Below are 11,985 nucleotides of genomic sequence, written 5' to 3'. Positions count from 1 at the left end.
GGGAAGCTACTTCAGGTCTAAAAAGGAAGTAGTAAAACTAGAAAACAGAATGAGAGCGGCGGTGAATTGCATTGGGAAGAAGGTGGCAAGATACAAAGTCTAGGAGGCTTTAGCCATGTGAGTTAAGAGGAGGAAGGAATGAAATGCTATTTAACTTCTACTATGTACAAAGACATTTTATTCTTACAATTGCAATTGATTTTGGTGCATTTTTTTATTTCTTCCCTTCTCCAGGAAAACCAATTCTACAAACAATCATAAAGATAAAAACTTACGCCAGAGAAACACAAATTAAAAATGCTTATCATGTAAGTATGACTCACAAACATCTTGGAAACGTTCAGGCAAATGTCCTCCTTTTTCTGTAGTGGTTGGGGTGTGTATTTTTTATATATAATATATAAAATATATGTATGTGGAGCAAGCAAATATAACATGCTCCATGCATTGAAAAGTCACCAGCTGCTCAGAGGACGGCGTTAGCCTTCCTGCCATGCTCCAAAGAGCACTGGGGGTTATCACAAGATTTTTTTTCATAAAATATGCAGATAGCTTAATAATCCAGTAGCTGTTGAACTTAACATAATCACTACTATTGCTAATTTAAAAAAAAAACCAAACAAACCTTTCCTCATTCAATCTTAAAATCTGGAAGTTAACCCTGGTTGGGAAACCTTTATCTTGACTTAAGACCGAAAGGGATGTGGAGCATTTTGATTGCATGCTCTTGCGGCACGTGATGTTGGGAACGCTGCCAGGCATTGACTAGCACCTTTTCTCGTTTCTTTTTTAGAGCTTTAAGTTTCTGAGAGACTGATGGCAATATGACCTGCTAAATTTAAGGGTTGGAACTCTTGGTTCTAGAACTCCAGTTCTGTCTTTTTTCTTTTTTTCTTTTCTTTTTTTTTTTCCTTTTCAAGTGAGCAACAATATGACTGTCTAAAGCATGCCTTATTTAGCCTCTCCTGTAAGGATGACCTAGCCAGATAAATTTTAATAATGCTTCAGTGTAGAAGGTGTAAACTGTTTTGGGCTTGATGTGCTGTGAATGTTGCTTTTTTATTTTATTTTATTTTTTCCTTAAATCTATTTAAACATGAAGAAGTAGTACGCTGGTTCACGCATGCGCCATTTTTTACTTCCTGTAGCTGTTAAATTGGCAAAGCTCTAAAACGCACCGCTGCCATCTAGTGATACTTTTTGTAAAGTACAGCAAAACTTAAAAATTATATATACAGTATATATTTATATTTTGGGGGAGGGGGGAACCAAAATACAGTACTTGTGTTTCATTTTTAAGCTGCTGATAGTCATTCCTTACTGTATGTCTGAAAGATGAGAGAATTATAGTGTTCTGGTATTTAGAGAAGTAATATAAATTGAAATTATCTTAAGGGCTTAACCTATAGAGAGAGAGAGAGAGAGACTTGGCTGTCCTATAATCAGACTTCAAAAAGCTGGAACGGTTCAACGTGGTGGAATGCAGTTGAAAACAAAAAACTTCAGTTTATAAATATATATATATGATTGCTTTTTAAGTGATTTTTTTTTTTTTTTTGTTAACTCATGTAAATTCTCAAATCCTTTTGCACTGATGTGTTCAACATATTCTTGTACATTCAATTCAGGCAAACTTTTATAATTTTTGTTTTTGTTTTGTTTAAATGATGAAATGTTACAGCATGGTGATATTCTATGCAACTAGTTATACTCTTTAGTTTGACACTGTAATTTCTCATGATTTCAAGATTGTAGAAATAGACCTAACAGGGTTCTCATGATGTGCATAACTGTAGATGCATGAACTTGTGTTCTGTGTATTTGTTGAAGTGCAATGATGTATAAAAAGTGGAAAAACCTGTTTTTAAAAATAAAACATTGACAAAAAAAAAAAGGCGTGAGACTTTCAGATATTTAATTGCGCTTAAGCTGGCGTATCCTGGAGCATGTATTCCAGTGGGAATAAGCTGGTGTTATTTCTCAACCTTCTGTGAGTTTTTTCAGTTCCTTCTCCACATCTTCCACAAAAGCTGGGAAATTCTGATCCATCAGACACAAGTGAATGAAGGGTCCCAGCTCTTGTGCAGGCCACGCCGCGTGCCCGTACGCGAGGGGGAGCTCAAACTTCTTGTTCAGCACAGACTGTGAAAATAAAAAAACCCAAAGGTGTTGCACTAATTTTAGACATAAAAGGTGACATTACATTGTTTTTCTGACAATGCAGCTACATCAGTTTTCCTTTGGTGTTTTAATAAAGATGCATCTCCCTCGTTATTAATGCTGTTTGAATATTTCCATCAGATATATTTCTGTATGATTTTTTCTCTCATAACTAGCTTCAATTCCAATATAGTTTTGAATTCTTTGTAATTACTGAAATCAGAAATGCCAATTTCCTTCCTCCTGAATATCCATTCTGTGTTAAAAGGATCGCGTGTGAAGCGTAAGGATAACCAAGTAAGCAATTCTAAGATCTTAATTTAGCATGATGCAGTTCTTTGCTCTTAACTCTTAAAGAGCCTTGTAACTTGCTAAAACATCCTTTTCATGCCCGTTTAACCCCTTCCCTCAGCTTTTTCCCTTGGTGGTGGGCAAAACTGTATGGATCATGTCACTTTTGAGTGTAAAACTCATGGCAGCAGAGTGGAAGATGTCCAACAGGACGTGTGGAGGTTGAAACAGCCTTGGCCACCTCCCAGCATCCGCAGGCAATGCTGCTCTCCTCCAGTAGATGCACTGGAGAAATGAACAACTCCAAACAACCGGCAGGTTATTGGGCAACTCCTGAGCCATGAAAATCCCTGAAAAAGATGAGGTAGGTGTGATGTGTGGAGGCAGCTGGTGATTGAGGTGAATGTTATTGGAGGGGGAATACCTAATGCTGGTTAGTCTGTACCTGGCTTTAAAAAAAAACCCTCAAATGCATAATTTAGCCTTTTTTTTTTTTTTTTTTTTTTTTTTTAATGTGCTGATATGAGAGGCACAGGCTAAACCAAGCTTTTGTGTCTGGAAAAGGCAGAATTGCTGTTGATTGCTTCTGCTGCTTGAACCTGAAATGGTGCAAGACACCTGGCAGGTGGAGCAGGCATCCTGACAGCCACAGCATCGCTGCGTTTGGCGTGTAGAGGGTAAAACAACCTGACCCTTAATATTTTTGCTAATTTTACTGTTGGTTCACGTGGCAGTATTGCCCTTTTCCTGGGTCATGCCATAGTCTTTCTGAAGAAAAATATTTTTAAACACAAGTTGAAAACTGTTGAGTATATTTTAAGAAAAGAATCTGCAAGAAAATGCTTTAAACCAGCACTTCTGCTAGCTTCCTGAAGGGGTGGAAATAGAGAAATTGAACTCTGGAGTGTTCCAGAGCACCAGCTGAAAGGGTGTTTCTGAGGTTAAAATGGGGAAAAAAAGTTCAGCCCTGAACAAACTTTGTGTATGCAAGCCTGCGGGCCAAGGCATGGGAGATGCCAGCTCAGAGCACGTTGTGTTAAGCTGACTAAGAAGTAGAGGAGTGAATAGAGGAGGAGGTAGGAAACTACTATGTCAAGGAGGTGGTTGTTGTTTGGGTTTGTGTTGGGTTTCTTTTTCTGGGGAATTTATTAGTAATTCAAGCAAGAGATGGATGACAGTGTACAGCAAATACAGGCCTCACTGGCAGAAAGCTTTCTTTGAAGCAGGTATCCTGCTCCCATCTTTTAGAGGGACCAAAGAATAGCAATTTTTAGAAGCTAAGTTATTTTATAATGTTGGTGTTAATTTATATTTTTTAGTATTACCTCTTAAAGCAGAGATTGGTCACAAAAAATAGTTGCTAAAGGCAAGCTCTTGTTTGAGACTCGTGCTTGTTGATGTGCTCTTGCTGCATTGTACGAGGATGATAACAAAACTGTTGGGAATGAAACAGCAGGTCGTGTAATGCAGCTCTCCCCACTGAGGGGTGAGTACAGGGAACTCTGCTTTCTGAAAATAGAAGTGTTTAAAAGGCACTTCTGGTTTGAGAGAGGACAGGTTTGTAACGGGGATCATAAGAATTGTCCCTTATAGTATCAATATGGGAAAAAGGGCCAGACAAACCCACTGGGAACTCATAGAAACAACTGCACAAAAAAGGATGTTGGAAAGCGTTTTCTCCTCAATAGTCTGGTTCTGTACAGTCCCAAATTCACAGTAAAGAAGCAACAGTTAACTTGCAGTTATTTTTAAGCACTTTAAGCACTTTATTTTACTTTAGCCTGGATTTCTCAGTGAAGCTGTCAGTTGAATTACAGGGTGTTCTACTGTGGGTCAAGGGTGATTGCTATTTCCAGACCTAAGCTATGACTGCAGAAGTCATTTCTGCAGAGTCAAAAGAGCGACAAAGCCATTAATTTTGGATGTGACCTCTGGGTATTTGTTTGCTCTCATTGTGGTGGTTTGTTCCTACGTAAATGGCGTAATTACACCGGGAAATACCTGGTTTTGCAGCTTAAATTTCTAGCTACAGATCATTAGGCAAGGTTCTGTGTGGTTTGTTGGCAGAGATGATGGCATCCTGATGTTCAGTGAAGAGACTTACCACAAGCCTAGGAGATAGCTTGCTTGCTGTCTGTGCCCAAGAAATCCACTTACAGGATCTAAATATTAGATTTTCTAATATTTTCTTTTTTTTTTTTACCTGTGCTAGCTGTGTTACAGATCTTCTTTCTCCAAAGCTTATGCAGGAATCTGGTAGAGGCTCATCTGCCTAGAAAATATAAAATGCAAATAAGGGCTTGTTACCAAGCAGAGTGTGGGTATGTGCAAGAAGGGAAGGAGTTCCATTTTTAGAGATAACGGGAAGAGAATGTGCTCAGCTACCTTACGCAGTAAAAAGGCATCTTTTTATGGAACCTGAATGCACATCTGCTCAAGCCTTTAAAAATGAAAGATATGAAATAATGGCCCTGTAGTTAAACTGTCATGTCTAAGATAACTTTTAAACTACCTACTGGAAGTAACTAAAAAATGATGTGTATGAATGCTCACCAGGAGCAGGCTTTTCTCCTTCCTATGGGTCACATCCTAGAAAAGATGGTTTAAATTGTCAATTCTACTTTCTGAGCAAGGTTTTTAATCTTAACTTCTGGAGTAAGAGCATTATTAATACCAACAGTACAACTGCTGGTGTTCAATAGTATTCTGGCATTAAATACTTTACCTTTTATTCTTTGCTTTAGCTTACCAGGAAATGAGCAAAGCCCAAAACATAAGGAATCTGCTTAAAGAACAAACAATAAATCTTGAGTATCAGCTGTTGAAGATTTCCCATTTGTCTTCCTGGAAATACTGTGAGTCAAATTAGTCAAAATGTTTTTTCCCCTGCACTTTCTCTCCCAAATATGATTTCACTGTCCCATAGAGTAGGACCTGCTTAGATTATATCATGAAAATGATGTAGCTGGAAGCTTTGACATTCCTTTTTCAGGGCTCGGTGTTGGTCCCAATATTTTTCTCACATACCCAAGAGCTATCCTGGCTAAATCAGCTGCAAGGATGTTCTTTTAGAGCTGGTAAATGGGATCCTCTGGATACCCCAAAGAGCACAGATTTAAGAATTAGTCACCCTCAGAAACACTGAAAGTGCCTTTGCCTTTTCCATTTCCCTTAGGTCTTTGCCTTGGAGAGGTGAAATATACTGTTCCTATCCTGAAATTGCTTTAAAATGTGTCAGGTTAAGCTCAAATTGATACAATTGCTTTATTTACAATTATTAACGCATCAAAACAGGAGTAGGCAGACACAAAAAGAACACAATTCATGGTTACTTAAATGGCTCTGATCACTTTTCTTACCCAGTATAATTTATTTGAAAGCCTGCCAGGTGGGTCCCAGCAGTCTTTGCTGAAAATCACACCAATGAAATTGTAGACGTGGGTTTTTGGGAACTATTCAGCTCTCATCCTCTGCCCACTGTGCTTGTTTATTAACCTCAGCAGAAAGCATCTAAGTTTTCCACCACACCATACCACCATCTGATTAAGTAAATAATGGTAAATAACCTTGGCTGTAGCATTTGCAGCCATTTCTTTTAAGGGTTAGTAACTGCCTGCATTTGCCTGAGCCCTGCAAAAATTGTTCTCTTCATTTCCAGGCTCCTTAGCTAAGGAAAAATTAAAATCCCAGAGCAAAGCTTTTTTCACCTATAAATCTCATTCCATACACTTAGTAATATTCTTCCTATGATCATATGAAGTATGTATATTAATTTTGGATATTAGTGACCTCTTGCAGGCCAAAATGAAAGCATCTGATTGCTCTGAGATATGTTACAATAAGCTTGAGGAGCTAGAACTGCTTTTTTGAGCACTTTTCTGTTCACTTTTCTTTGAGGTCTGCTAAGAAACTGGGAAGATGATAGCCAGCATCAGCAGCTGACTTCCTGCGTAACTCTAGCCCTGTTCACTAACTGGGTTTCCCAAACTGTATTTCATATAGATGGTCTCAGAGTTGCAAGAAACTTTCTGCAGAAGTAAAAAATTTGTCATGTACAGCTCTAACACTAACAGTTGATTAATAATTTTTCTATTTTCTGTCTATATGCTCTTGCTTACTTACTCCATGTAGCACTGCTGCATTTTGAGTGTCCTTCACTTGATTTTCACCATTAGCCATCTGACTGAGACTGTGATAGAGCTGCTGGCTTTGTTCATCAGTTACTTGAACCGGTATGTACTCCACCAGTTTCTGAACACAACTGCAGCAGTGTTCCAGCATCTGTTCTTTTGAATCTCCACCAAACTGAACACGAAACATGCGGCATTCATTCTGCTCAAAAACCAAAGAGAAATGAAATTAACTGTGATCCCCCTCAAACTAATTTGATTTAATTAAATTCCTGTTTGTTAAAGTTAGGAAGCAGGCCATACATTTTTGGATCACTACACCAACTTAAAAGCAAAGAAACAAGTTTTCCCTGTTTTACCTTCATTTTTCCCAGCAGCTAAACTAGAAGAGCACGATTCCCAGTTTGAAAATCAGTTAAAAAAACCCAAGAAAATGGTAAGTGAGCAGGGCCACTTGTCTACTAATTGGAAGTCTAGCCAAGTGAACAAACCTTGCCATGACAACAGAGTTTTTACACTTCTAGCAGGGAAATTAAGTTTTTCTTGTTGCTGCAACTAGTATCCTATAAGGATATGCCAGCTCTGAACAGTTATTTGTGACAAAAAATTACACTGAAGTAAGCAGAAGGCAGCTTTGGAATGTAAACTAAAATTCATGGGAACTCTAGATTGCATTTAGGATTTATGTTACTGTCTGCATCAAATCCAGCCTTACCTACCTACCTGGTGTGCCTGTGCGTAGCTAAACATACCAATTCACTTTGACACTGAAAAGGAGTGCAAGAAAGTCAAATGCATTACTTTAAATAGTGAAATAGTAATAAAAATAAAAAATGTGGATAGAACTGACCCCTCAGTATAGGTTGTCAGGCTGTACAATAATAGATACTTTTTTTAAGTACATGAGGTCCAGCAAACTGCCCTGAAAAAGGAGGGGTGAGGAGTCTGTTGTGCATGATAAGCTCGTCCTAAGCTTACTGATGTAAGGCTGACACATATTGAGTGTTTTCATTTAGGGAGTGAATTAACGGCACTTTCAGTTTGATCTTGAAATTTCAAATTTAAAACACAGTTAAAGTACTAGAAAAGAAGCAAGTTTTCCTTGGGCCGACTTGAGCTTACTTGAGTCTTCATCTTTCTGAGACTTCAACATCAAACCCGTTTTTTTAATGACTAGACACACTGCTAGACTGCTGATTACACAAATACAAGGACATCTTTCACTTCAAAGATTTTTGTCTCAAAGATGAGCCAGCTCTTCACGGCAGCCTGTATGTTTACATGCATGTTATTTTAAGATGCTTGTATTGCATAAAATGATTTTTAAAGACATTGTAAGCATAAATAAACTTGTCTCAGTGCCTTTTAAAGGGAAAAATATCAGAATAATTTAAACTGTAGCACTCATTTTACCAGTGCCCAGTTACATTTCCTCTAATTAACTAAGACGTCAACTTAACTGGGGCAGCTTCATGTAACCGAGAACAGATTTGTGCATATGCCAGACAGGTAAGTTCTCGTTAAAATGACAGAAAGGTAACTTGCATCTTAATTTAAATCCTTTTGGAGATTTTCAAAGAACACTTGTTTTAGTTACCCCTACAATCTCTACATCACTTTTCAGTCTGAGCTATTTGTATTGCTCTCCGCTTTTTCACAAGGCATGTTACACACTTGAGTTTATAAGTAGTTTATAAACAACAATAGACTGTAAATTAAATATTTTTCCTTTATAGAAAGGGAGAGAGTGTTCTAATTCAGCTAAGATGCATGTCAGGTTTTAGTTTAAACTAAGTACTAGGCAGTGACACCTGAACCATACAAGAGCTGAAGTATTAAAGAACCTTGAGGTCACTTGGATCATTGAATTTGCACCTCTTCCCATGCTGGGGTGAGAGGTAAACTCAATGAAAAGAGTAGGAAGGGAAACGACTTTCTACAAGAATATTAAGAATGTCCACAATGCCCTATTAAAATATTTCTTAAGAAATGAGTTATGTTTTGCTATAAATGCAATATCAATGAATTAACAAAACCCAATAAGTTAATGTTCACTCAGTTTCTTCTGAAATACCTGATCTCAGTGATAAACCTCCATGTTTCTTTGCCATGAAATATTCCACAATTGCAAAGCAGGTAACATTCAGCAAAAAAACAAGCACAGGAAAGAAAGAAAATAACTGAAAACAGTAAAGTAAGGAAATTCAAGACTGAGAACAAGGAGCACAAAGTATATTGGAAATGATAAATGATAATTAGTTACACATACCCCTTAGTTGCCTTGTGCACTCAGAGGAACTGGGTTGTGAAAAATATATCCTCTGCTTAAATGGTTTCTCCTTAACTCTTTCTTTACTTAGGTCTAGCAGGGTTGAGACATGACCCCTTACACAGTGTGGCTGGCTTCCTGCATTATTTTAAAGTATTTTTGATGTTTAGTTATGTACAGTGACAGCACTTAAGGGATCACTTCAGCTATGATTTAGGATATAAAGTAGAGGAACTGTATGGTAGGACCACTACAGTGCCACTACATCCAGTTTAAGTAATGTGAATTTATGGTACGTAAACCTTTAGATACACTGAATTAATTTATGACTATGTTAAATATTCCTCCTTTTCTGACCTGTCCCTTAGAATTTTATTCAAGCCTCAAAGCGATTGTGATGTTGATTTTGGTTTTTGTGAGATGCAGCAGAATCCCTTAATGCTCTGCTGGGGAACTGGTTCTACCAACTGTAAAGGGTACTGATGATCTACTGATTCATCAGAACTAATTACTGCAACAGCTCGATAGTCTTCTTCAGTGATGCTTCACATTGTGTAAGAATCTGACAAAAATCAGAGAGCAGAGGTGTTTTGGTTTCAGGCGAGCATAACCCATGAATTTAAAACAGTTTAAGATACTTAATCATGCAGTTTCTAGTGCCACCATTAGACTAGGCTTATTCTGAAACAAGATGAGTCCTTATAATTTAAACAATGTTTATTATGCCTCACATCTGCTTTTATCTTGCAATTAGCAAGGCATTCTCCCCTCTGCAAACTATATTGTTTGGTTTGTAACATCCTATAAAGAAATGTTTGTCTTTCATAAAAGCAATCAGATAAAAGATTGAAATGCAATTCAACAGGAGTTTTTACAGTTTTCAGCTATTCTGGATACTGCTATTATCTGCAACTACAATAACCCAGTCTGTATCTCCCACAAGATCTCCTACCAGGGGAGAATGCCTGAACAACTCCAAATGCTTGAGATTGTTATGCCATAATAATTCTGTGAATGGAGCAAAGAGTTAAAACTGAACAAAGGGCTCATCCTCTCTTTCCAGAATTTATGTTTCTTGAAGATGAATTCTCTTGTCAAGTAGAGGGAGTTAAATGACAGGCAGCTGTTTCTGCTGAAACAACAAAGCATCAAGGGAGAAGGGAGAGGTGGTTTCATTTTCAAACAGGCTTTGTTTCTGAAAAATCTGATGAGTTCTCAGTGTAGATTAAAAAGAAACTTCTTGGAGTTCATCTAATAACCAAGAAAAGTGACATTTATACATAAGTTGGTCACAAGCAAGTGCTGTTCAATTACTTCAAGGCTAACCAAATGCTTTTTGTGAGATCTGAGGGAATAATCAGAAACCTAGGTCCCTTCCATTGCCTTGAATACCAAATACCTGAAGCACCAGCCTGCCACTACTGTGCCAGGTGTCAGGGGCCACAAAATGGCTAAATAAGTGTTTGTGTTGATACTTTGTTTGCCAAAATGAAGTATGATTCATAAGTAGCTTGCGTCTGTATGTGTAAGACAATCGCTTCATCTTTTTAATTGTTAGCTGTGGCGGATTCTAAAATAAATATGGGTCTAGCTGTTTTAGTAGCTAACTCTCAGAAAGCAGTCTAAAAGACCTGAATATTACAGTTACAAAAGACATTAAGATGATTCAATCCATTCTTGTTTAAGATCTAGAGTAAAAAAAATATTTTAATTTATATTGACAATTTGTGGTATCTCAGAACTTCTGGTTTAATTTATCCAATATTAAGTAATCTTATACAGAACTGTTAGCTACTAGAAATATTAAAAGCAACTCAACTTACCTTTGACTGTGCACGAAGCAGCAGGCAGTCTGCTCTTCTTACTATCTTTAGCCACTTGTGGGAATCAATTAATGAAAAGCCTTCCTGAAAGAAAGCAGAACACAAACTCCTTGCCCAGCAAACATGCAACACTCCGAAGTACACATTTATGGAGTGTAATTTAATCCCTAATTAAGATTAGTCATCTGCATATGTGCAACTTTTGTATCTGTCAAAATTACATATTGTAACTTTTACCACACTAAGAATTTAATCTGAATCTGTAGCTCCAGAAGCAACACTATGTCAAGGTACGTTCTAATTTCCAGATATATTTTACATTTATATTTTTGCATGTTATGAAAGTCTCCATGAAATGCATAATGGAACAGCTGTAACAGTTTTAAATTCTTCTGCATCCCATGAAGTTGCCTGAGAGGGCAGCAGAGGGCAGGCAAACCTGAAGAATGGGACAGCACTTGGTTTATCTAAGGCATTTTCTCCAGATGGAATTCACGTAAACAAGAAGCAGCTTTAATAACTTGATAAAGACTTTTTATACTCTAGTTGCATTAACTGTCAGTCTCTTCAAACAAGATGGACTGCTCAGCATTCTGTAAAAATGCCCCAGGAAGCTGAAAACATAATGTAAAAATTGCAAGGCAATGGACTGTGTCTCCCAAGGTACTTCCCAGACTGCTGCATAGTCATTAGTTAGCAAAGCCTAGGAGGAAAAACCAAACAAACAAATTTAAGGGCAGGGACAAAATTACCTTCCTGTCTTAGGTGAACTTAAAATGCTTTCAATAATCATGGCTTTTCACCTAGGCTGCTTTTCATAGGTGTCCTAAGTGTCAAGAACCACAAGTCATGTCCATCCTGGACCACCAGCAGCATGTTTTTGACAATTACTATTAATTTTACACAGGTCCAGGCTGGGAAACCATTTGCTGTTCTATTTTGGTACAAGAAGTCTCCTTAGTAAAACACTGCGCTTTTAATGTGCTGGCGCTGGCTTTATAGTCTCATGCAGCAATGACATGTAGATTTTTAACTGAACTTTGAGGAATGTCTAGCAAGCATTGAGGAATTGAACCAAAGGCAAACTGGATCACAGATATCTGCTATGATAGACTCCAGAATGGTAAGACAGCATGCAAGTATAATTCCCAAAAGGTTTGGGATCAGAGGGAGAAAAGGATTTCCCTCTGTGATGAAAAAATAGGCATTGACAGCAGGTAAGATATGCAAAGCACGTCTGTTTGCACTGAGTGCTCTCAAAATGTCTCAAGGTAGGACTTGCTAAGGTGGGAAAGGCCTCCAGGTGAAAATA

General features: G+C 37.7%; 2 protein-coding genes across 2 annotated transcripts in view; one reads left to right on the top strand and one right to left on the bottom strand.

The window, feature by feature from the left end:
- Positions 1-1,883, top strand: part of NPTN (neuroplastin) — a 34,134-nt gene extending 32,251 nt beyond the window's left edge. The window contains exons 7-8 of the mRNA XM_010167881.2: positions 235-308; positions 794-1,883. Of these exons, the coding sequence (XP_010166183.1) occupies positions 235-295 (61 nt within the window). The 3' untranslated portion in view covers positions 296-308; positions 794-1,883. The remainder of the gene's footprint in view (positions 1-234; positions 309-793) is intronic.
- Positions 1,884-1,980: 97 nt separating this feature from the next.
- Positions 1,981-10,757, bottom strand: REC114 (REC114 meiotic recombination protein; the record flags this gene model as incomplete). The annotated part of the gene is made up of 4 exons (XM_029084933.1): positions 1,981-2,142; positions 4,655-4,723; positions 6,574-6,783; positions 10,674-10,757. Coding segments are annotated over 4 exons (525 nt in total), but the record flags the coding sequence as incomplete, so codon positions are not given.
- Between the last annotated feature and the right edge of the window lie 1,228 nt (positions 10,758-11,985).

Source organism: Antrostomus carolinensis, unplaced genomic scaffold (genome assembly GCF_000700745.2).
Source record: "Antrostomus carolinensis isolate BGI_N321 unplaced genomic scaffold, ASM70074v2 scaffold46615, whole genome shotgun sequence".
NCBI classification, from domain to species: domain Eukaryota; kingdom Metazoa; phylum Chordata; class Aves; order Caprimulgiformes; family Caprimulgidae; genus Antrostomus; species Antrostomus carolinensis.
This window is presented reverse-complemented; position numbering and strand designations above follow the sequence as displayed.